The sequence below is a fragment of the Ceratotherium simum genome, chromosome 5 (assembly GCF_057802395.1).
Source record: "Ceratotherium simum simum isolate JZ-2026a chromosome 5, ASM5780239v1, whole genome shotgun sequence".
NCBI lineage: Eukaryota > Metazoa > Chordata > Mammalia > Perissodactyla > Rhinocerotidae > Ceratotherium > Ceratotherium simum.
In genome coordinates this window covers 48,758,334-48,784,802 of record NC_141904.1, presented here as the reverse complement: position 1 = coordinate 48,784,802, position 26,469 = coordinate 48,758,334, and the positions used below count along the sequence as shown (strand labels likewise).

At 37.4% G+C, this 26,469-nt stretch overlaps 1 protein-coding gene across 8 annotated transcripts in view; it reads left to right on the top strand.

Annotated features, from left to right (window-relative positions):
* The window catches only part of SETD2 (SET domain containing 2, histone lysine methyltransferase), a 139,443-nt gene that overhangs the window by 32,147 nt on the left and 80,827 nt on the right, over positions 1 to 26,469 (top strand). For 5 of the 8 annotated variants that reach the window (XR_015552216.1, XM_014791438.2, XM_087430869.1 and 2 more), the window contains exons 2-7: positions 6,997 to 7,012; positions 8,676 to 13,039; positions 15,780 to 15,911; positions 18,199 to 18,327; positions 24,417 to 24,540; positions 25,402 to 25,479. Coding sequence is in view for 7 of the 8 variants with exons in the window: in XM_014791438.2 (XP_014646924.1) it covers positions 6,997 to 7,012; positions 8,676 to 13,039; positions 15,780 to 15,911; positions 18,199 to 18,327; positions 24,417 to 24,540; positions 25,402 to 25,479 (4,843 nt within the window). In the remaining variant the exon portion in view is untranslated. Of the gene's footprint in view, positions 1 to 6,524; positions 6,644 to 6,996; positions 7,013 to 8,675; positions 13,040 to 15,779; positions 15,912 to 18,198; positions 18,328 to 24,416; positions 24,541 to 25,401; positions 25,480 to 26,469 lie in introns of all 8 variants that reach the window. The other 3 variants (XM_087430872.1, XM_087430870.1, XM_087430871.1) reach the window with 1 other exon arrangement.

The window sequence follows — 26,469 nt, the reverse complement described above, 5'->3', positions numbered from 1 at the left end:
TTTTTTTCCCCAAAGCCCCAGTAGATAGTTGTATGTCATAGTTGCACATCCTTCTAGTTGCTGTATGTGGGACGCGGCCTTAGCGTGGCCGGAGAAGCGGTGCATTGGTGCGTGTCCGGGATCTGAACCCGGGCCGCCAGTAGCGGAGCCCGCACACTTAACTGCTAAGCCATGGGGCCGGCCCTCCCAGCACGATTTATTGAAGAGACTTTCCTTTCTCCATTGTATGTTCTTAGCTCCTTTGTCGAAGATTAGCTGTCCATAGATGTATGGTTTTATTTCTGGGATTTCACTTCCGTTCCATTGATCTGTGTGTCCGTTTTTGTACCAGTATCATGCTGTTTTAATTATTATAGCTTTGTAGTATGTTTTGAAGTCAGGGATTGTGATGCCTCCAACCTTGTTCTTTTTTCTCAGGATTACTTTAGCTATTCGGGGTCTTTTGTTGCCCCATATAAATTTTAGTATTCTTTGTTCTGGTTCCCTGAAGAATGTCATTGGGATTCTGATTGGGATTGCATTGAATCTAGATTGCTTTAGGTAGTATGGACATTTTAACTATGTTTATTCTTCCAGTCCATGTGCGTGGGACATCTTTCTGTTTCTTTATGTCATCATTGATTTCTTTCAATAATGTCTTATAGTTTTCATTGTATAGGTCTTTCACCTTCTTGGTTAAATTTATTCCTGGATATTTTATTCTTTTTGTTGTGATTATAAATGGGATTGTCTGCTTGAGTTCTCTTTCTGTCCGTTTCTTATTACAGTATGAAAATGCAACTGATTTTTGTAAGTTGATTTTGTACCCTGCAACTACCCTGTGGTAGTTGTTGATTATTTCTAATAGTTTTCCAATGGATTCTTTAGGGTTTTCTATATATAAAATCGTTTGTCTACAAACAGTGAGAGTTTCACTTCTTCGTTGCCTTTTTGGATTCCTTTTATTCATTTTCCTTGCCTAATTGCTCTGGCCAAAACCTCCAGCACTATGTTGAGTAAGAGTGGCAAGAGTGGGCACCCTTGTCTTGTTCCTGTTCTCAGAGGAATTGCTTTTACTTTTTCCTCTTTGAGTATGATGCTGGCTGTGGGTTTGTCATATATGAACTTTATTATGTTGAGGTACTTTCCTTCTAAACCCATTTTGTTGAGAGTTTTTATGATAAATGGATGTTGAATCTTGTCAGATGCCTTCTCTGTGTCTATTGAGATGATCATGTGGTTTTTATTCCTCATTCTGTTAATGTAGTGTATCACATTGATTGATTTGCAGATGTTGAACCATGCCTGTGTCCCTGGTATAAATCCCACTTGATCATGGTATATGATCTTTCTAATGTATTGCTGTATTCAGTTTGCCAATATTTTGTTGAGGATTTTTGCATCTATGTTCATCAGTGATCTTAGCCTGTAATTTTCCTTCTTTGTGTTGTTGTTGTCTGGCTTTGGTATTAGCGCGATCTTGGCCTCGTAGAATGTGTTAGGAAGTGTTCCATCTTCCTCTATTTTTTGGAATAGTTTGAGAAGGATAGATATTAAATCTTTGAATGTTTGGTAAAATTCTCCAGAGAAGCCATCTGGTCCTGGACTTTTATATTTTGGGACATTTTTGATTACTGTTTCAATCTCTTTACTTGTGATTGGTCTATTTAGAGTCCTTATTTCTTCTTGGTTCAGTTTTGGGTGCTTGTATGAGTCTTAAGAATTTATCCATTTCTTCTAGATTGTCCACTTTGTTGGCATATAGCTTTTCATCTTATTCTCTTATAATCCTTCGTATTTCTGTGGTATCCGTTGTAATATCTCCTCTTTCATTTCTCTTTTTATTTATTTGATCCTTCTCTCTTTTTTTCTTGGTCAGTCTGGCTAAGGGTTTGTCAATTTTGTTTATCTTCTCAAAGAACCAGCTCTTTGTTTCATTGATCCTTTCTACTGGTTTTTTTGGGGGTTTCAATTTCATTTATTTCTGCTCTAATTTTTATTATTTTCCTCTTTCTGCTGACTTTGGGCTTTGTTCTTCTTTTTTTAATTCTGTTAGGTATACTGTAAGGTTGCTTATTTGGGATTTTTCTTGTTTGTTAAGGTGGACCTGTATTGCCATGAGTTTCCCTCTCAGGACCACTTTTGCTGCATCCTGTATGAGTTGATATGGTGTATTTTCATTTTCATATGTCTCCAGATATTTTTTGAGTTCTCCTTTAATTTCTTCAATGATCCATTGGTTGTTCAGTAGCATGTTGTTTAGTCTCCAGATCTTTGTCCCTTTTCCAGTTTTTGTCTTGTAGTTGATTTCTAGTTTCATAGTATTATGGTTGGAGAAGATGCTTGTTATGATTTCAGTCTTCTTAAATTTATAGAGACTTGCCTTGTTTCCCAACATATGGTCTATCCTTGAGAATGTTCCATGTGCACTTGAGAAGAATGTGTAATCTGCTGTGTTTGGATAGAGTGCTCTACATATATCTATCAAGTCTATCTCGTCTAGTTTTTCATATAATTCAACTATTTCCTTATTGACTTTCTGTCTGGATAACCTATCCATTGAGATAAGTGGGATGTTAAGCTCCCTTATTGTGTTGTTAGTATCTCCTTTTAGGTTTGTTAATAGTTGCTTTGTGTACTTTGGTGCTCCTGTGTTGGGTGCATATATATTTATAAGTGATATTTCTTGGTGGAGTATCCCTTTTATCATTATATATTGCCTCTGTTTGTCTCCCATTACCTGTTTTATCTTGAAGTCTAGTTTGTCTGATATAAGTTTGACAACACCTGCTTTCTTTTGTTTGCCATTAGCTTGGAGTATTGTCTTCCTTCCTTTCACTCTGAGCCTGTGTTTGTCTTTAGAACTGAGATATGTTTCCTGGAGGCAGCATATTGTTGAATCTTGTTTTTTAATCCATCCTGCCACTCTCTGTCTTGTGATTGGAGAATTCAGTCCATTTACATTTAGAGTGATTATTGATATATGAGGGCTTAATGTTGCTATTTTATCGCTCATTTTCCAGTTCTCTTGCATTTCCTTTGTTTCTTGTCCCGTGTGTTTCGGACTGCCAATTCGGTTTGGTAGTTCTATATGATGGTTTCCTTAGTTTTCTCTTTATTTATTGCATGTGTCTTTGTTCTGATTATTTGTTTAGTGGTTACCATGAGGTTTGTATAAAAAATCTTGTAGATGATATAGTCCATTTTCTGATGGCCTTTTATTTCCTTAGACTAAGTCATTCCATCCCTCGCCTCTTCCCCTTCTAAGTTATTATTGTCACAACTCATTCTATCTTGTGTTGTGAGTTTGTGTTTGAAGTGATGAGGTTATATTTATTTTTGGTGTTTTCCTTCTCTTAATCTTTGTGTTATAATTGTTTGCTAACCTATTCTGATAGAGAGCTGTAATTTTTCTGATTTTGTCTATCTGTTTTTCTCCTTGCTCAGAGCTTTGTATCCCCTTTCTCTCTCTGTCTCTCTTTTTTTTATATATATGCATGAGGGCCTTCTTAAGCATTTCTTGTAGTGGGGGTCTTGTGGCAGTGAACTCCCTTAGCTTTTGTTTATCTGGGATAGTTATTATTTCTCCATCATATCTGAAGGATATTTTTGCTGGATAGAGTATTCTTGGCTGAAAGCTTTTGTCTTTCAGAATTTTGAATATATCATTCCACTTTCTCCTAGCCTGTAAAGTTTCTGCCGAGAAATTGGCTGAGAGCCTGATAGGAATTCCTTTGTACATTTTTGTTTGTTTTTTGTTTTGCTGCCCTTAATATCTTTTCTTTATCATTGACTTTTGCCAGCTTTACTACTATATGCCTTGGAGAGGGGCTTTTCATGTTGATATATTTAGGAGATCTGTTGATTTCATTCACTTGTATTTCCAGCTCCTTCCCCAGGTTTGGGAACTTCTCAGCTATTATTTCTTTGAACAGGCTCTCTGCTCCTTTTTCCCCCTCTTCTTCCTCTGGAATAGCTGTAATCCTTATGTTGCATTTCCTAATTGAGTTGGATATTTTTCTGAGAATTTCTTCACTTCTTTTTAGTCTTAGTTCTCTCTCCTCCTCCATCTGAAGCATTTCTGCATTCCTATCCTGAATATTGCGAATTCCTTCCTCCATATTGTCAGCTCTGTTCTTTAAAGATTCCAGATTTTTCTTTATCTCCTCCATTGTGTTTTTCATCTCCAACATTGGTTTTTCTTTATAGTTTCAATCTCTTTTGTGAAGACGTTCCTGATTTCATTGAATTGTCTATCTGTATTTTCTTGTAGTTCTTTGACCTTTCTTATGATAGCTATTTTGAATTCTCTGTCATTTAGGTTATAAATTTTTGTGCCTTCAGGATTGATTTCTGGGTGCTTGTCATTTTCCTTCTGGTCTGGAGATTTAATATATTTTTGCATAGTGCTTGAGGATGTGGGCTTATTTTTCTTCATTCTGAAGATATCTGATTGCAGCTTCCACCTGCTGCCACTTGGGTGGGGGTCAAGAGCTGTGTATTCTGAACCTGCTGTGTTCTGCAGGCGCTCTGGCAGACTGGCTGTGCTGGTGCTCCGGGCGGGGGAGGGGCTTTCTTTCGCCCACCTGATCCTGGGGGCTTCTCACTCTTCCCTCACTATCTGCTCTCCTGGGGTGCTAGCTTGAGGAAGACAGTCCTGCAGCAGTTCAGTCCCCTCCATATGGGAATTTCCCACAGGCTGTGAGACAACCTGGAGAGTGACAGTTTTCCCATGGAGGGCTGCCCCTGCCCCTTCTCTCTCTTAGATCCAGAGCGGGGGCAGGCTCTTTCCTTTGCCTGCCTGATCCTGGGGGCTTCTGTTCTTCCCTCGCTATCTGCTCTCCTGGAGTGCTAGCTTGATGAAGACACCCCAACAACAGTTCAGTCCCCTCCGCATGGGAATTTCCCACAGGCTGAGAGAGAACTTGGAGAGCGACAGTTTTCCCATGAAGGGCTTCTCCTCTCTCCTTTCTCTCAGAGAGCCACATGGTCCCGGTCCTAGGGTTGCTGTCGTTGGGGCAGGAGAGTTCTCCTTACCTCCTTCCACTTCCTCTGGTGGTACCAGTACCTCTACCTTCAGATGTAAGGCTGTGTGGGTCTCTCAAATGTCTTTTGTGTTGTGTGAATGTCCTTTGTTGGTATATGAATGTCCTTTCTGTTGTATCTTAGTGGGGGAGAGTCTAATGGGGAAAACTCACTCTGCCATGATGCTGACGTCACCCATCAGAATTATTCTTTTCATTTGCTTGTCCAAAGTAGAACTGCTGAGGCTTAGGAAAGGGTTCCAGTCACCTTAGTATTTCTAGCACTTCATGTGTATGATACCATGCAGACAAGCACGAATGCTGTTAAACGTCCACTGTAAAGAGGAGTATAAATATGAATGGCACTCCAAATGCTTGGACATCTTCTGGTACCTTTTCTCTTCTTGGAAAAATTTCACACAGTACTAATTTAAATCAAATCTAGTATGCGATAAGTTGTAAGATGCAATTATTTTATCAATCACCAAGAAAGGCAAAAACTCTGCCAGTTAAACTATGATGTTATTGATGGTATGATGCATCCTGCAGAGATGTTATATATGGAGAAAATGTACATCATAGAATCGATGAAATACAGTAGTTCTGAGATCACATCTGTGAAGTGTTTGGTGGTTTTGGAGTTGAAAAAAGTGTTTAATCTTGGAACCACTTCAGATCTTGTCCAGGTGTTGCCAACTTTTTTCCCCCTTCATTACTTGATTTTGTATTGCTACCATAGACACTGGTGAGTGGACTGAATTATGATGGAGTCAGGCTTACTTTTGGGGAAAGGGTTTTTGTACGTTTCTTTTAAGGGGCATTTAAAACAGATTATTATACTCCAGTCTTGCCACATAGCCTACAGAGCGACATGATGAAAATATAAATCTGTCTGTCATAGCCTAAAACCCTTTTGTAGCCTCCTTTTCCCCAGTATGCCTCAGTGCACTGGTGTACACCACACTTTTGGCTTTTGATTCCTCTAGGTCAAGACACAGTGTGGTTACCTTTGTTAGAACATAACTGTGAGCTCAGAGAACCATGTGCTGTGATGTGGAGCAGTGTGTATACCTTGCATTCAGCAAAGGAACTATTGAATGGTTACCAGAAAAGGTTGAGAACCACTAATCCATAAGATAAAATATGTTTTTCCTCATGAGAAACCTGGCCTCTTGATCTGGCCGTTTCCCCCTACTTTACCTATTTACTGGCTTCTTTCTGCCTTAACACTTTATACTCAGGTAATACTGAACTGTTTATAGTTTCCTTGCACATACTGTTCCTATGTTTTAATCTCTGTGCCTTTTGCCTGGGATCTCCCTCTGCCTAGAGTCTCCCTACAAATATATTCTTCAAAAACTAATCTTTTCTTTTAGGAAGGATTCTTTGCATTCCTGTCGTTCCACTAAACTTAGTTACTTATCTTCCTCTTTGCTGTTATACTGTGTATATTTCTATCCTTGTATTTACTCCATTATGTTGGAATTACTTCTGTAACAAAATTATATTTTGTATTTACAGTCTTGCGCCGCATAACAACGCTTCGGTCAGTGATGAACCACATACGACGGTGGTCCCATAAGATTATATATGGTCCCATATAGCCTAGGTGTGTAGTAGGCTATACCATCTAGGTTTGTGTAAGTACACTCTGTGATGTTCGCACGACGAAATCACCTACGATGCATTTCTCAGTTCAGAACATGTCCTTGTTGTTAAGTGATACATGACTATACAGGAAACTGTAAGCTTCTTAAGAGCAGGGACTCTGCTTTATTCACGTTTTATCTCCAGCACCTAGCATAGTGCATGGCACTGTGTTCAATAAATATTTGCTATACTAAATGTAACCGAAGCTATGAAGGAATGGACAGTCCAAATAAAATATACCTGTAGGTTGTAAGTATCCTAAATAACTTTCATTTCAATTGGTTTTAAGTATTTATGATTTCTTTTTATTCTTTTGCATGCTTTCTTGGCTGGATGGCAATAGAGAAGAAGAAAATGAGGTAAGTATAGTTTAACTCGTTCTTTAATGGTTATGGGATTGAAAACATTCAAAATTTAGTCATCGTTTTGAATGTGAAGTGAAGTAATAGTTTTTGCTTAATTTTGTTTTTGGATTTAAAGTAACTCATTCTAGTGAGGGATTTTGTATATCTCAGGAAAATGATTTTTAAACTTTAGAGCTTCAGGTTTAGGCAAGGTAAAGAAAGCTGATAGCTCTGGAGACAGCTTTTTACCTATTGTGCTTCCATGTAAGATTTAATTTGAAAAGTAGATTCTATTTCTTAAAAGTATTTGAAGACCACCGCTTGTGGTAAAGCACGTGAAGATAGTTACTTTCCCACTTGAATGGTTACTGTATAATTTTGAAAACTGATTTCAGATTTTACCATGTTGAAAGGAAAACTATTCTTTTAAATAGTCAGAGTTGATTAAAGAACATCAATTAGAAAAATGTTGCGGATGGCAAGTGTACTATCTTTAATTTAGGCTTGAATTTGTTGCTGTAGATTTTTCTGATGTTGTGTCTGTAACCTAGGTTATGCCTTTAACTTCTAAAGCCCACCATTTGCTTTGATGGTTTGGCAAATAATGGAGGCAGAAATCTTCTTAGATATATACTTGTAGCTGTCACTCATACAGTAGGTTCAGACTATATATCTGATGTGTGGGGCCCAGGCAGAGACATTGGTAATGTGCCAAGACAGAGTAATTTCCAGGAAGACAGAAAGGCCTGGTCCTCATTTGATGACCTCATCTGTAAAATGAGTTAGATGGGAGATTTCTCTATACCAATGGTTTCCCAAATCTGGGAAGTCCATCAGAATTGCCTGAGGTGCTTGTTTTCAAAAAACAAAGCAAAACAAACTTTCTTGCCTCACCTTAGATCTACTGAATCCATATTCCCTGGTGTTTTGTCACAGATCTGCATTTTTACCAAGCATCCAAGTGATTCTGTGTGATGCTGGGAGACCACTGGTTATAAAGACTTCTAATGTTTCTTCTCAGATAAAATACAAGAACAAACTATTTTCATTACTAAGATGTTAGCTGTTAGCTTTTGCTCTCTATCCACATGTCCTTTTGTGTTGTATTTTGAAATACATATCAGATTCTTTTTTTTTGTTCTTGTTAAAAATTCTACCTGGAAAATAGTTATAAAACTGGATAAAATTCTTAATCTAAGAGACAACAAGAATGGGAAAATGTGGGTAATTGTTGAAACTAGGCTGGTACATAGAGGTTTATTATAGTATTCTCTATATTTTTGAGTGTGTTTGAAAATTTCCATAATAAAGACTTTTTAAAAATGCTTATGTACTTGGGCTGGCCCCGTGGCTTAGTGGTTAAGTGCACACGCTCCGCTACTGGTGGCCCGGGTTCAGATCCCAGGCGCGCACCGATGCACTGCTTCTCCGGCCGTGTCCCACATACAGCAGCTAGAAGGATGTGCAGCTATGACATACAGCTATCTACTGGGGCTTTGGGGGAAAAATAAATAAATAAAATTATTAAAAAAAAAAAAATGCTTATGTACTTTAGTGAAATTCAAATGGTTTGTCATTAAAAAAAGACTTTTCATTTCCCTGACATTTTAAACTTTGATGCTAGCCATTTGAAAGTAACTTTATTATAGTAGTAACTGCTTATTTTGTTCATTTATAGGCAAAGATTGAAAATGTGCAGAAAACAGGTTTCATCAAAGGACCAATGTTCAAAGGTGTTGCTTCTAGTCGATTTTTGCCCAAAGGCACCAAGACAAAAGTTAATTTGGAGGAACAGGGACGACAGAAGGTGTCATTCAGCTTTAGCCTTACAAAGAAAACTTTGCAGAACAGATTTCTGACTGCACTTGGCAGTGAAAAGCAAAATGACACTCAGAACTCCCCAACTGCACCTCTTCAAGTAGACTTGACCCCTAAAATTAAAATGGACATTGGAGATACCTTATCTACTACAGAAGAATCCTCCCCACCAAAATCAAGAGTAGAATTGGGCAAAATTCATTTTAAGAAACATCTGCTTCATGTAACATCCAGGCCACCGCTGACTACTACCACAGCATTGGCATCTCCGCCTCCTCCCATAGTACCATTACCAGCAGTCATAGCAGAATCAACAACTGTAGACTCGCCACCCCTGTCTCCACCTCCACCACCTCCACCTCCCCAAGCCACAACATCCTCACCACCAGCAGCAATAACAGAGCCAGTGGCCTTGCCACATACACCAGTAACAGTTCTGATGACAGCACCAGTAGATGTAGCAGTTAGAGCCCTGAAGGAACCACCAGTTACAATTGTACCAGAATCTTCAGAAGTGGACACTAAGCAGGACACTGTATCTAATAGTTCAGAAGAACACATAACTCAAAATTTGAATGAGCAAGCAGATATTCCCTCACGAAAAGATTCCCATATTGGGAAGGGAGAAGAAATTCCAGATAGTTCTAAAAGTAGTCTGGGCTCTAAAAAAACAGATTCTAAGAAGAAATCTTCACAATCTGAAGGCACCTTTTTTGGTTCAGAATCTGATGAAGATTCTGTGAGGACTTCCTCAAGTCAAAGATCACATGATTTAAAATTTTCAGCAAGCATTGAAAAAGAAAGAGATTCAAAAAAGAGTTTAGCACCTTTAAAAAGTGAGGATTTAGGAAAATCTTCACGATCTAAAACAGAGAGAGATGATAAGTATTTTAGCTACTCAAAACTTGAAAGAGATACTCGGTATATATCTTCTCGATGTAGATCAGAGAGAGAGCGAAGGCGGAGCAGATCTCGTTCTAGATCTGACAGAGGCTCTAGAACTAGTTTATCCTATTCTCGGTCAGAACGATCCCATTATTACGACTCTGATCGGCGCTACCATAGGAGTTCCCCTTATCGAGAGAGGGCACGGTATTCTCGGCCATATACAGATACCAGGGCCCGAGAGAGTTCCGACTCAGAAGATGAGTATAAGAAGACATATTCAAGGCGCACCTCATCTCATTCCTCCTCTTACAGAGACCCAAGGACATCATCATCCTATTCTAAATCTGACCGGGACTGCAAAACTGAGTCCTCTTACTTAGAGATGGAGAAAAGAGGAAAGTATTCTTCAAAACTAGAAAGAGAATCCAAAAGGACTTCAGAAAATGAAGCAATGAAAAGATGTTGTTCTCCCTCTAATGAACTGGGGTTCCGACGGGGGTCATCATATTCCAAGCACGATAACAGTGTTTCCCGTTATAAATCTGCCCCTTCAAAATCTGTACCCAAGTCTGATAAATTTAAAAATTCTTTCTGTTGTACAGAATTAAATGAGGAAATCAAACAGTCTCATTCTTTTAGTTTACAGACTCCTTGTTCAAAAAGTAGTGAATTAAGAATGGTTAGTAAAATTCCTGAAAGACAAAAGACTGGATCTCCATCTTCATCAAATCGATTAAATGATTCACCTACTTTTAAAAAGCTAAATGAATCGCCTATTTTTAAGTCTGAATTTATAGGACATGATAGCCATGATAGTAAGAAGGAGTTAGATTCTTTATCTAAAGTGAAGAATGATCAATTAAGAAGTTATTGTCCCATAGAATCAAATATAAATGGATCTCCCGGGACAGAATCTGATTTGGCAACATTTTGCACTTCTAAAACTGACACTGTTTTTATGTCTTCTGATGATAGTGTGACTGGATCGGAGGTATCCTCTTTGGTCAAAGCATGCATGCTTTCATCAAATGGATTTCAGAATATTAATAGATGTAAAGAAAAAGACTTGGATGATACTTGCATGCAGCATAGTAAGTCAGAAAGCCCATTTAGAGAAACAGAACCTCCGGTGTCACCACACCAAGATAAACTCATGTCTTTGCCAGTTATGACTATAGATTATTCCAAAACAGTAGCTAAAGAACCAGTTGATATGAGAGTTTCTTGCTGTAAAACCAAAGATTCAGATATATACTGTACTTCAAATGACAGCAACCCTTCTTTGTGTTATTCTGAAGCTGAAAATATTGAACCTTCAGTTACAAAGATTTCTTCAAATAGCTTTATGAACGTGCATTTGAAATCAAAACCAGTGATATGTGATAATAGAAATCTGACAGATCAGCATGCAAAATTTGCATATGAAGAATATAAGCAGAGTGTTGGTAGCACTAGTTCAGCTTCTGTTAATCATTTTGATGATTTATATCAGCCTATAGAGAGTTCAGGTATTGCTTCATCTCTTCTGAGTCTTCCACCAGGAATAAAAATGGACAATTTAACTCCCTTGCAACGTGGAGAGAACACATCTCCACTTTTGGATGCTGTGCCGAAGAATAAAAGCACAGAATTTTTAAAGCATGCAGAGAAAGAAACAATAGTAGAAGTAGGTAGTGGCCTTCCTGATTCAGGAAGGGGATTTGCTTCCTGGGAAAATAGGCATAATAATGGGTTATCTGGGAAATGTGTACAAGAGGCTCAAGAAGAAGGGAATTCCATATTACCTGATAGAAGAAGAGGACCAGAAGTCTCGTTAGATGAAGAAGGTGGAAGAGGACATGCACATGCTTCTGATGATTCAGAAGTTGTATTTTCTTCTTGCGATTTGAATTTAACCATGGAAGACAGTGACAGTGTAACATATACCTTAAAATGTGACAGTAGTGGTCATGCCTCAGAGATTGTGTCTACTGTCCATGAAGATTATTCTGGTTCTTCTGAAAGTTCAAGTGATGAAAGTGATTCAGAAGATACAGATTCTGATGACAGCAGTATTCCAAGAAACCGTCTTCAGTCTGTTGTGGTTGTGCCAAAGAACTCTACTTTGCCCATGGAAGAAACAAGCCCTTGTTCTTCACGGAGCAGTCAGAGTTACAGACACTATTCTGACCACTGGGAAGATGAGAGATTGGAGTCAAGGAGACATTCATATGAGGAAAAATTTGAGAGTATAGCTAGTAAAGCCTGTTCTCAAACGGAGAAGTTCTTCCTTCATAAAGGAATAGAGAAGAATCCAGAAATTTCTTTTACACAGCCCAGCAGAAAACAAATAGATAACCACCTCCCTGAAATTGCTCACCCTCAGAGTGATGGGGTTGATAGTACAAGTCATACAGATGTGAAATCTGACCCTCTAGGTCATCCAAATTCTGAGGAAACAATGAAAGCCAAAATAGCTACTAGGCAGCAAGAAGAGCTGCCAGTTTATTCTTCTGATGATTTTGAAGATGTCCCAAATAAGTCTCGGCAACAGACCATTTTCCCTAACAGGACAGATAGTAGACTGGGAAAAACAGAGTTGAGTTTTTCTTCCTGTTGTGAGATCTCCCGAGTGGATGGCTTTCATTCATCAGAAGAGCTCAGAAACCTAGGGTGGGACTTCTCTCAACAAGAAAAGCCTACTACTACATATCAGCAACCTGACAGCAGCTATGGAGCCTGTGGTGGACACAAGTATCAGCAAAGTGCAGAACAGTATGGTGGGACACGTAATTACTGGCAAGGCAATGGCTACTGGGATCCAAGATTGGCAGGTAGACCTCCTGGAACTGGGGTTGTATATGATCGAATTCAGGGGCAAGTACCAGATTCCTTAACAGATGACCGTGAAGAGGAGGAAAATTGGGATCAATGTGGAGGATCTCACTTTTTAAGCCAGTCCAGTAAATTTTTTCTGTCCCTTCAGAAGGACAAGGGGTCAGTGCAAGCACCTGAAATAAGCAGCAATTCCATTAAGGACTCTTTAGCTGTGAATGAAAAGAAAGATCTTTCAAAAAATTTAGAAAAAAGTGATATGAAAGATAGAGGGCCTCCTAAAAAAAGGAGGCAAGAATTGGAGAGTGATTCTGAAAGTGATAGTGAGCTTCAGGACAGAAAGAAAGTTAGAGTGGAGGTAGAGCAGAGAGAGACAGCAGTGCCCCCAGGGTCAGCACTGGTTGGGCCTTCCTGTGTCATGGAGGACTTCAGGGACCCACAGCGATGGAAGGAATGTGCCAAGCAAGGGAAGATGCCTTGTTACTTTGATCTGATTGAAGAAAATGTTTATTTAACAGAAAGGTAAGTGTTAATTAATACTTGTCTGACAAATTTTAACCTCTTTGTTAAAAAAAAATTAGCTTTTCAACAGTTCAGAATATATGAACTCAATCATATGAAATACAGTTATGTGATAAAATGTAAACAAAAAATCTAAAAAGTGTATTTACCTATTTAGATTTGATGGCATAGAGTCCCTCCCCCAATTTTTTTCTCCCGGAAAGGGAGGTCTAATTTTTTTTTTGTCTCATTACCTCTTTGATTCTAAAAGTTTAATTTAGGCCAGCCCAGTTTTTTCTTAAATTCCTTTTACATGTGAAACTGTGACAGAAAGTGAAACAAAACCCCCACAAAATAGTTTGCTATTAGAGAACAAAAAAGTAGTTATGTTGGATTTTTTTCCCTTATTTTTCAAAAATGTTCAGAGTAAAATATCTTTAGGTACTTTATAAAGCTGGAACTAGACCAGAACGTAGTTTTCTTTTGTCAGGTTTTTTAGTCTATTGCTAATGGATTAAATGTGGCAATAGCATAACAAATATTTTAGAAATAAACGGTAAAATGGTTTACCACAAATTCCTCACATGAAACAAGGTATAATGAGAATGGGGGTAATGAAAACATATTCCTCTAGAGCAGAGCTTCTCAGCCTGCTTTCTTTCACCCTTCCTCAATAATCTTTTAATTTTCCCAGGATAAATATATGTTGACTATGCCTTTTTTTTTTTTTTAATCTTTATTCTCCTAACTACCCACCTCCTCCTTTTGGAAATTTCTCCTCTAGAGGATTCAAAATTTTTTTTAATGAAGAAATTTTCCACTCTGGTTAAGGTAAAAGACTTCATTTTAAAGTTGGGTCTCATCAGAAGTTTTTCCTATTAGAAAGAAAAGCCTTTTTTATGATATAGAGAGCCTCTTACAGTTACATTCATTTACATCTAGTTGCAAATTAGGTTTAAATTCAAAAAAATATTCTAAGTAGTACTCCTGAGGGATTGTGTGCATAGACTGATGCAACCTTACAGGGTCTTTGTAAAAGAACAGAAATAAAAGTAATCAACCTAATCCTTTGGGTTTTATTCAACAATGAGATTCAGACACATAAGAGACTGTGCATATAAATTTGGTTGATAGAGGCATTGGAGGGCCTTTTTGGAGTGGAAAGCATTTATATATATTCAGTGTTTTTAAGTGCCTGTTATATGCTGGGCATTTAGGAGCCACCAAGAAGACAAATTATTATAAAATAGTATGAGTATAATGAAAAAAATTTTTTTTTCTTACGACTAATGAAATAGCCTTACATTAAAAAAAAATCTGTGTCCATTAGTCCTAATCTGGCCTTCTGGAGCAATACAAAAATAAAGCTACTGCTGATTTTTCAAAATTATAGCTCTTTAAGTACTTGTAAATAGGTATTTTGTTTATCTTTAGTCATCTTTCTTCAGGCTAAGCATATTCATACACTCATTAATGAATTAATTGATCCTGGTGGATCCTTGTTGTTACTCAAACTTAGTTAAAGCTATCATGACACTCTTGAGGACTTTATCAAACAAGGACTGTAATAGAACATACATTGAAGATGAAAACAGATTAGTTAGGAGATTAAGACAGTCACTTAGAGTAGCTGTGCTCTTCACTGCCTGATCGTTGAAGAGTAAGTCATAGTTCCCTGATCTTAAGGAATTTTTATTCAGTGATCCTTGATTTTTTTTTTTTTTGTTTTGTTTTGACAAAGGTCAAAAAATAGAGTTCAGGGCCTGCCCGGTGTCATAGCGGTTAATTGCATGTGCTCTGCTTCGGCGGCCCGGGGTTCGCAGGTTCGCATCCCAGGCACGCACCGACGCACCGCTTGTCAAGCCATGCTGTTGCGGCGTCCCATATAAAGTAGAGGAAAATGGGCATGGATGTTAACCCAAGGCCAGTCTTCCTCAGCAAAAAGAGAAGGATTGGCAATGGATGTTAGCTCAGGGCTAATCTTCCTCACCAAAAAAAAACAGTTCAGTAAAAAGGCCAGTAAATAATCACATTTTCACTTTTGCTTTGCAAACTCTGGCATAGGTTTTTATGAACCCAGTCAATTTTGAATAGTTTCCCTTCTCCCCCCAAATCAGTTTGTCTGCATTGAGAAAGTTTAGCTCTCAAAAACCTTTACCTGATTATTCTGTATTATTATTTTTTTAATCATTCGGTTTTCTTTTAAACAAGATTTGTACAAACGTGATGTTACTGAAGGATTGTCTAAAAGATTTGATTGAGTTAAACTCTTAATTAAAAACTTATTTTTTTAGCAGCTCCTTTTCTTCTTCAACATTGTATCTCAACTATTACTTGTTCATCCATGAGGACTGATGCTTAAATTTAACAATTAATCAGCTGTGTCACTATTTGATATATGAGTTTTCTTATTTTTCTCCTGAGCCAAATATGACTATTGACACTTGAAATTGCTCAGAATTTGAGGCTTAGCTGACCTGGACTGGGAAATAAGGGCTGAGTCCAAAATGATAGACTTGAATTTACCCCATTCTCCTATTTGCCAGGAGTAAGGTTGCCTCTCACATCTTTTTGCAACACACTTCTTAGTGTTTGTAGTCTCACAAATGCTAGTGATTAGGTGTTTTCTTCCTTTTGAATGATTGATTTAACCAGAATCATTAAGTTTGAAACTAATGAGATTTAGCACATAGGTGATTATATATGTTGTATGATTGGCAAGGGATTTATTTAACCCTTTGTGTAAAATTTTACCCAATAGAAAGAAGAATAAATCCCATCGGGATATTAAGCGAATGCAGTGTGAGTGTACACCTCTTTCTAAAGAGGAAAGAGCTCAAGGTGAAATAGCATGTGGGGAAGATTGTCTTAATCGTCTCCTCATGATTGAATGGTAAGTTAGAATGCTCTGCTTTTGCTCAACCATTCTATTAAATTTCTCTAAATGTTAAAAAGAATTAATGAAGAGTAAAATTTAGCCTTTCTCCTTCTACCTCTTTTGAGTATTTATAAGTAATAAAATCTCCAAGTGTAAGAGTATTTATAAGGAGACAAGTTTCCCTTGCTTTGTGCATTAGATTATAGTACCTAGTGTAATTGTTCTATAAAGTAGCCCTAATGCTAACATAGTAATATTAATTTTTATCCAGTCTCCTTTTATCTCTTGTGATGTTCATGTCCTGAGAAGTAAATATTGGTATTTTTTATTTTTTACTATAAAATGAGATAAAACCCTAACATTTCAAAGATGTATAAAATAAAAATCTTCCTCTCCCAAACCTCAATCCCTCTATTTGTAGTCTTTCCAGATAATTTTTATGCCTATACCAATATAGGTGGATATTTCTTCTTTTTATGTATAGAAATGAAATCTTACTATATGTACTTTTTTGAACTTTATTTCCCCTCACCCTACTTGTACATCCTTAATTAAATATGTTTCAGAGACTTATTCAGAACTGTACATACAGACCTACCTGAATCTTTCCCTTGGCTGCATTATGTATTCTGTTCATAGTTAACTCATAATTATTATAAATCTTCTGTTGATAGACTTTTGCTTCCATATTTTTTCTTATAAACAGTAAACATCTTTACCTTAAAAAATGTATGATAATATTTTTTACCAATCTGACCGATGAAAAGTTGTATCCTTATTTTTAACATGGAAAAATTATTAAGGTGATTTGTAGTGTAGGTAACCTTATTTTTAGTATTATTGAAGTGATTGCTTTCAAAGCTCAGTTTTCGGTTATGTTCATGTTATAGTGTTACAAAAATAAATCGTACACCTCAAAAAAATGAAAAAGAGAAAACATTTTTTGTATTCCTTTATTTAAACTAAAAGTAGAGATGACAGTACACATGTAAGGAGAGGAGACATAAGGGCACTATTCTCCTAATTTGACCTTGTTGCCCTAACCTCTGCATTCTGGGTTTTCCTGCTAACCTTGCTAAACAGATATGAAATACAGAATTTCTTTTTTTTTTTTTTTTTAAGATTTTATTTATTTTATTTTTTTCCCCCAAAGCCCCAGTAGATAGTTGTATGTCATAGCTGCACATCCTTCTAGTTGCTGTATGTGGGACACGGCCTTAGCATGGCCAGAGAAGTGGTGCGTCGGTGCGCGCCCGGGATCCGAACCCGGGCCGCCAGCAGCAGAGCGCGCGCACTTAACTGCCAAGCCACTGGGCCGGCCCCAGAATTTCTTTCTTTATGTTATTCCCACACTCAGACATTTAGTAGTTCTCAGGATTAAGTTCAAATTTAGCCTGGTATTCAGAGCCCTTCACAGTATATCAACAACCTGCCTTTCCATCTTCCAGCAACCCACCTTTATAATCAATTATCCTTAGCTGTTTTATTCCCTTTGCTTCAAACAGGCATTGTTTCCTATTTTTGCACACAGGCAGGCACTGTTGTTGTATATCTGGTTTTCCTTTTCTATCCATATCCTATGTGTTATTAGAGATTTTGCTTTAATCCTGCTCCCTCCTGAAAGCTTTCCTTCACTACCTCACTCTAAAGTGAATCCTCCATCCTTTGAGCATCTGTAAAAAAAATTATTTACTACTGGTTTGGCAATAATTAATAATATATTGAAAATGATTGGTACCTTACTCAGTATTAAAAATCTTTGTATCTGCCAGCTTTGGAATATCAAGAATTCAGTGAATATTTGCTTTTATTATTTTTATTCTAGGATCCATGGGAGAGGAGCCTTGCAACTTTATATTGTGTTTACTCTGAATAAGGATATGTTTAATGATAGTTTCTCTTAAATGTAGGTCAAGTAGATCAAATTAATGATGATTGGAGTGGAATGTAAGAGACGGTACACTGATAGAGAATTTAGCTCTGCAGAGTAGTCAGAGTACAGCAGGCTTACATGCAGCCTAGAAACGTATCCTAGACACCCAGGGAGTAGGTGATGACCAGATGACAAGGCTGTATTGTGGGTATCATCTGTTTAAGTAACAATGTAGACACTCAGTTTTAAGGACTCCCTTCATGATGGAAAGAATTTCTGAGGAAGACTCACTTGAAGGCTTACCCACACATATGCTGATTATCCCATAAAGATGTATTGATATATGTAGTTACATAACACATTCTATCGAACATCTTTTTGGTTCTTTTGCTGCTTTGAAGAATTAATTTTCTTCGTTTCTCATTTCAGTTCTTCTCGGTGTCCAAATGGGGATTATTGTTCCAATAGACGGTTTCAGAGAAAACAGCATGCAGATGTGGAAGTCATACTTACAGAAAAGAAAGGCTGGGGCTTGAGAGCTGCCAAAGACCTTCCTTCGTAAGTTATGTTTTAATCACCTTTCACTTCATTTTTGTGTTACTGAAGTTAGGTAGATACTTTGTAGGAAAGTGATTTGTCTATTATACTGATGTTTAGTAACGATTATTGTGCAGAATGACCACTTGGTAGCTAGTTATTAAAAAAAAAAACAAAAAACCTGGAGCTGGCCCAGTGGCATAGCAGTTAAGTTCACACGCTTCACTTTGGCGGCCCCGGGGTTCGCAGGTTTGGATCCCGGGTGCGGACCGACACACGGCTTGTCAAGCCATGCTGTGGCGGCGTCCCATATAAAGTGGAGGAAGATGGGCATAGTTGTTAGCCCAGGGCCAATCTTCCTCAGCAAAAAAGAGGAGGACTGGCAACAGATGTTAGCTCAGGTCTAATCTTCCTCAAAAAAAAACAAACAAACCACTTTTTTGGGAAATCAAAAAAATCTTTTCTGCCTATATATATAAAAAGAGCATTTTGTCACTTTGGACATTCGGACTGGGCAGGTCCTTCTTTGTCTGATAGTTATGTTTCTTTTAATTCCAAGCAATTACCAAGTGTTTGCTATAGACCCCTAGAATCTCTATGAAACTATAAAAAGGAGTTAGGACAGAATCTATTAGTATATATAAAACTGAGTTGGGATAAGAGTAGAAGAGAGTATCTGAGGATACTGAGGTAGAGAATTAAAGCATACTTGACAGACACTCAAAAAACATTTGTTGAGTGAATAAATGTTGCCTTCCGCCCAACTAATGTAACTTTTTTATATGTAATGCAATAAAAGGTTCACTTTATTTTCTACCATATTCAGTGTTTCCTTTAAATACTATTTTTTGTGTGTGTGTATGAGGAAGATTAGCCCTGAGCTAACACCTGTTGCTAATCCTCTTTTTGCTAAGGAAGACTGGTCCTGGGCTAACATCCGTACCCATTTCCCTCCACTTTATATGGGACACTGCCACAGCATGGCTTAACAAGCGGTGTGTTGGTGCGCGCCCAGGATCCAAACCCCAGGCCGCCGCAGCGGAGCCTGCACACTTAACTGCTATGCCGCCGGGCTGGCCCCTAAACACTATTATTTATTTATTTTTTTTTTTGTGAGGAAGATCAGCCCTGAGCTAATATCTATTGCCAATCCTCCTCCTTTTTTGCCCCAAAGCCCCAGTAGATAGTTGTATGTCATAGTTGCACATCCTTCTAGTTGCTGTGTGTGGGACGCCACCTCAGCATGGCCGGACGAGCGGTGAGTCGGTGCGTGCCCGGGATCCGAACCTGGGCTGCCAGTAGTAGAGCACGAGCACTTAACTGCTAAGCCACGGGGCTGGCCCCTAAACACTGTTTTTATATATAGCATATTTAAGTATTTTTATGAAAGTTGAGTGCCTTTTTCTTTAATGTTAAATATATATAGATTACATGTGTTTATGATTGAAAAAAATTTTTTAAATATATAAAAGGAATAAAGGAAGAAAATAAAACATTTGCTGGATTCTAGTGACTCAGGCACAACTCTTCGTTCAGAATCCTCTAAGCATATGACCACACTTGGATGGGAATTGGGGTGAGGTGAGGCGAGGGGTATTAGTCTGTTTATTGTGGGGATTCAAAGCAACCGGGTAACAAATAACCTAATAATAGTAACCACCACCGCCAGCAGGTAGTTTAGTTTTCTGACAGGAATCCTCATATATCTTTTGAAAGCCAAATCGTTCTGTTTTTCTTGTGAAAATAGGACATGATGTTCGTATCAGTCTATCCTTTTGGGAACCAACCAGAAAAAACATGTTTTATTATGTAAAAAAGTGGATAGTAGGAACCTCATATATTTCCCTTCTCTACATAGTATTATCACAATATTTTGGTTCATAATAACCATTTTTAAATTGTTTCTTTGAAACACATCTCTCACAGGATCATCTCATTGTGTTCCATCTTCAATTCATTGGATCCTTTATAATTTTTTGAACAAATAATAGGCTAAGCTTTCTTTGAGCACTGTTAACAACATCGAACTCTACTTCCCAAAGTTGTCCAGTGTGTCCCTAAAATTGCTAACTCTGGTCTAGAATGCAGGTTTTCAGGGATGCTTTCTTTTATCCTACCCAAGCCAGCTAGGCTTTTCTCTTTGAGAGTTTGTTTTTTTTTTTTTTTATAATTTTACTTATTTATTTATTTTCCCCCAAAGCCCCAGTAAATAGCTGTATGTCATAGCTGCACATCCTTCTAGTCGCTGTATGTGGGACATGGCCCCAGCATGGCCGGAGAAGCGGTGCGTGTCTGGGATCCGAACCCCGGGCCGCCAGCAGCGGAGCGCGTGCACTTAACCGCTAAGCCACGGGGCCGGCCCTCTTTTTTTTTTTTTTTAAGAAACTCCAGTTTGGACCTAGCCTCTCTTGCAGGGATAGTAATGGGTGATGTGTCTGGACACTGCCTCTTAGCAGAATCTGCACTAAACACATAGCTTCAAACCTATTATAAATTCTTGTTATGTGCACCAGAGACTCTTTGATGACTCAGGAGCCCATGTCTATTATGGGGAAGAAGATTGGGTAAGGGAGAATGTATGTCTGGTTCACCTAGCAGGTTAAAATTTCCTAAAGCTCTTTAGCTTTCCTCAACTATTCTCAAAGAACCCTGCTTTGGTAAAATATACTAGGGCTTGATATTTCTATGTTTCCTACACCTTCTTACTCGTATAACTTTTCATATGCTGATGGTAATACCAATTTCATAAATTTTTATTTCCAAACGACTTAGATGTTCACTGTTAGAGTATTTTCATTTAACAAGGACATATTATCAGATATGTGCAGAATGAGGAGGTATTTGGAGTTAAGCTGCTAGTTAGTGTTCAAGTACCATGACAGGCTCCACCAGAAAACCAAGCAAATCCGTACCAAAACCCTTTAGTTTTAGGCTATAGGAATGGAATGTAGTATTGTCCAGATTGACTTAATGTTATTGGATACCAAATGGGGCTTTTTAAAAAAAATTGAAGTAAAAGTCACATGATATAATATTAATCATTTTAAAGTGCAAAATTCAGTGACATTTAGTACATTGACAGTATTGTGCAGCTGTCACCTCTATCTAGTTCCAAAACTTTTTCATCACCCCAAAAGGAAACCCTGTACCCATTAAGCAGAATTTCTCCATTGCCCCCTCCTTCCAGCCCCTGGCAGCCTCTAATCTGCTTTCTGTCTCTGTGGCTTACCTGTTCTAAGTATTTCATGTCAATGAAATCATACAAATCTGGCTTTTTTGTGTCTGGCTTCTTTAACATAGCATCATTTTTTGAGCTTTCATCTATGTTACAGCATGTGTCAGCACTTTGTTACTTTTTATGACTGAATAATATTCCACTGTGTGGATATATACCACATTTTGTTTATCCATTCATCAGTTGATGGACATTTGGGCAAATGGGACTTTTTTTTTTTATTTTTATTTATTTATTTATTTTTTTAAAGTTTTTATTTATTTATTTTTTCCCCCCAAAGCCCCAGTAGATAGTTGTATGTTGTAGCTGCACATCCTTCTAGTTGCTGTATGTGGGACTCGGCCTCAGGATGGATGGAGAAGTGGTGCCTTGGTGCGCGCCCGGGATCCGAACCCAGGCCACCAGCATCGGAGCGCGCGCACTTAACCACCAAGCCACGGGGCCGGCCCCCAAATGGGACTTTTTAAAAAGCCATTTTTCCCCCATAATATTTTATGAAAACATTGAAAAGTTGAAAGAGTTGAACAATTCAGACTCATATAACCACCACTTGGATTCTGCAGTTGTTGACATTTTGCTCTATTTGCTTTATTATATGTTCTCCATCTGCCCATCTCTTTATCCATCCATCAATACATCTTTTTGATGAATTTTAAAGGGAGTTGCAGATGTTACCTTTAACCCCTAAACCTTGCATAGCTATAGCCAACTAACTTTGCAGTCATAGTGATAGTTTTTGCCCTCTTCCACCCTTCTGCCTGCCACAGTGGAGCCCGGTTGCCTTCAGCGGGCTTTAAAGAGTTCAATGAAGAAACTTCATTCAGCCAGAAGCAATTTCAGACTTAGAAAAAGAATAACTAAGAACCATTGCCTCTGCCTTTGGAGGCTTTAGTCACTGCATGCCAGGCAGTTTGGTGTTTTTCTGTTTGTTTTTTTAAATTGAGACGTACAGCTTTTCTAAGAAACCCAAATCTCATTTTATCTAGCCAGTTTTAAGGACTACATGATATGCTTTTACATTGGCCTTATGTAGTTTTTTGAAGGTTGGTTGAAGGGTCTAGTGACTCTTCCTACATTTCCTAAATTACTGAGGACTTTAAGACTGTTCTCTCAGCTGCTTCATCAGGTCCAAACTGTTAGATCCATGGGTATTGGTATATCCTTCAGCCTTCCTGATGGTGGGAAGTCTCTACTCTGAGTAATTTAGTGATTGGTCAGGTTCTGGTATTTAAGAACTTTTTCTAAATGAAGAAGTGATTTGAGAGTAGTGTCATCAGAATTGAATATTTTAGTCTAACAGAAGAAAGCGTCTTAATAATATAATGGGACAAGCAGTCATTCAGGTGGAGTTTGAATTCCAGTCTATAAATCTAGCTTTGTGACCTTGCGCAGATCACCTAACTTCTCTAAATTCCATCTTATGTGTTAAATGGGCATAATACCTGTGTCAGAGGGCTTCAGTGAGCTTTAAATGACAAGTTCAGGGAGGAGAATTTAGTTTTTGTTAGGGTGGGAAATGGACACATTTTTTACCTGTGAGATTCCACATCTTGTTTAAGGTGTGTTTTATGGTCAGTATCTCATTTAATCTACATGGCAGCCTCTGATGTGTCATTTTTCTTTTTCTCAAGGGAGGGGACTGATCCTAGAAGTGGAGAGCCCAACATTATAGGAGCTAAAATTTTGTGACCATCCTAGTACATTACTTACGAAATGATAAGCTTCTGGAGTTAGAAAGGAAAATTTAAGTATTGTTTATAAAGATAGTAATTTGACATTTTAGGATTATCTATGAGTAATCAGTTTTTGATTGTTGAGACCAAAATGTGTTTGTGATGGACTGCTGTAGAAGTGCATGTATATTCACTATAAATTTCTCCAATCTTGTGTTTGTGTTTTGCTTCTTTATATAATTGTTCTTTTCTCATCTATTTTTACCTGCTTTATTTTCTAAACTGAGGGTTTAATTTTTTTAGTTGGCCAGTTAATTCCTTTTTTAATAGGTACATTGATTATGTCAGTATGTTGTGAGCAAATTTAAAAATTTACATTTTTAAAATCTCTTTGGTTAGCGTTAGGGCATGTTTATTTTGAAGGAATAAGACAAGACTTCCAGGCGGATCATTTCAGGTCAGAACTTGGGAGCAAAGCATAGAGAAGCATTTGTCTACATGGAGGTAATACTTGAAGTCATTGGTGAGAATGAGCTTTATAGAATAAAGGAAGGGAGAAGAGACTGAGAATTTAATATCTTCAATAGGGAGGAAATAGGTAAATAACTAAGGAAAGAACAATCAAGGGTGGAAGGTAACTGAAAGAAGCTAAAAAGAGAGATTAATCATAATTATTGATAAATACTAGAGAAAGCTCACAGAATGCAGTCAGAGAAGATATATTTGACCTTTAACATCATTAGAAACCTTTGAGAGTAAAGGCGGTAGAAGGGCTGCAGTATTTGTTTAAGTAGCCTTCTTTTTCCCTAGAACATGAAGACTCTTAATTTTTCACTGCCTGCTGATTTCTTTAGAGCTATTTCTCAGCTGTGAATCACTGTTTTCATGTTAATGTAAACAAGACTTGAAAGTTTGTTTTAATATCTAGTTAGAGCAAGATATGCATTTTGGTATTATGTAGAAATTATAAAAGCTTCTTAGAATCAACATTCTTTGGAAGGTATTAGGAAGGAGAAAATTAACCTTGGTTATGTGCTGGGTACTTTGCTAGGTGCTTAAGGTATTTTAATTACATCTTGTGTAATACCAAATATATCCACTTTGCAATATTTCTTTAAATTTATTATTTTTTACATGGTTATGTATGTTTTCCATATAGCTCCTAGGCAGGAAGTGCTACTGTTTTTTTTTTGTTTTGCCAGGAACACATTTGTCCTGGAATATTGTGGAGAGGTACTTGATCATAAAGAGTTTAAAGCCCGGGTAAAGGAGTATGCACGAAACAAAAACATCCACTACTATTTCATGGCCCTGAAGAATGATGAGGTGAGCAGCATGAATGTGTTGCACAAACTATGTGTATATAGTTTGTTTCTATTTGTTTACAAAAAGGATGGTAGAGGGAGGTATTTACGTATATATATAATTGTAAACACACATGCTTCGTATTACAACTCTTAAAAATTATTGATGACCCCCAAAGAGCTTTTGTTTATGTGGGTTATATTTATCAGTATTTATCATATTAAAAATTAAAGCTGAGAAATTGAAAAATATTTATTAAACCATTTAAAAGTAACAAGTGGCAATATGTTGACACAAATAACATGCTTTTATGAAAATTATTTTCAAAAAAATTTGTTGTAGTGATGAGTGCCATTGTTTTACATTTTTACAAATCTCTTTGATGTCTGGCTTAATAGACTTTAGCTGGGTTCTCATACCTGCTTCTACATTCAACCTGGAAATGCAAATTCTAGGGACCTACCCTAGGACCTGCTGAGTCTAACTCTAGGGGTGGGCCCAGCTCTTCAGGGGTTTCAGATATACACTGAAGTTTAGGAGCTACTGCACTGTGGTATAGCATGCACTTAAAATGAAGTTTTATACACATGAAATGAGATTGGAATATAATAGGATGTAAGAAATAGCTAGAAGCAAATGGGAGAGACAGTGGTAGACATGGAGATAATTTTGCCTATAGATAAAACATCTATAGTTAGCAGATCTTCAAGGGGAAGCAGTTGGATATTTGTCACTTTGATGTGTAAAGTAGTGTGAGAGAGCTGGCTAAAGGAAGGGAGGTTGGGGATGTGGGTCTTAAATTTGCCTTATGTTTTTCCTTTGCAAAATGCATGTATATTTTGAGGTCTCATTTTTTAATTCTTAAATTATCCTTTTTCCTAGATAATAGATGCCACTCAGAAAGGAAATTGCTCTCGTTTCATGAATCACAGCTGTGAACCAAACTGTGAGACTCAAAAAGTAAGTTGAGATAGATTTAAAGTTTGGGATATTTGTTCAAGATTGCTGTTCTGACCATTAATTTTAGATTCTATAGCAAAGGTACCCATGAATTTTATTTTTTAGTCATTTTAATATTTTTTTCTACTTTATTGTTAAAAATTTTATTTTGAAATAAGTTTAGATTTTTAAAATAATAAATAGCAGAAATAGTACAGAGTTCCCATATACATACCATCCTTCACCTAGCTTCCCCAGATGTTCACATTGTATATAATCATAATACAACTACCCAATCCAGGAACTATCATCAACTATTAACTAATCGAAAAACATTTTTTCAGATTTTGTCATCCGTCATTTTTCTGGTCTAGGATCCAATCCAGGAACTCCCATTGCATTTAATTGTCACCCCTCTTTGCCTGTAAATTTTAAGTATTATTTCAAAGGTACCAAAATACAAAACTAAATTTTAATTTTGATGAAGTCCAGTGTGTACTATTCAGATTTTTATCAGCTCTTATCCGGGTGCCAAATTTGACTTTTTAAATAACGTTTGTAAGGGGCTGAATGGCCATAGATGAGAGGGATTATATGTGGTGCACGTGTGGGTACACGGTTTCTCCTCAACAAGGCCAGGCTTTGGGTCTTGCTGATCTTTATGTCCCTGTGACTGGCACATAGTTGACACCTGATGAATTCATTTATTGAATTTGATATAACAGTTTGAGTTAATGATCTTAGTACCCTCTAATTTGTGTTTTGAGCTTAGATTTAACTATATATATATATATATATATACACACATTAGAACATTGGTTCTTTTTTAGGTTAAGAAAGCGGTGGACCCACTCCCTAGAAAAATACGTATCAATGATTCCCTCTCATATGAAATACTACTTTTGACTCCTGGATATTTTTTGTCCTTTGATCTGTGATATGGCTTTTCTAAGAGCTGAGCCATATAATGAACAGAACCCAGTCTGGAATTATTTAACCTAAATTCTGGTT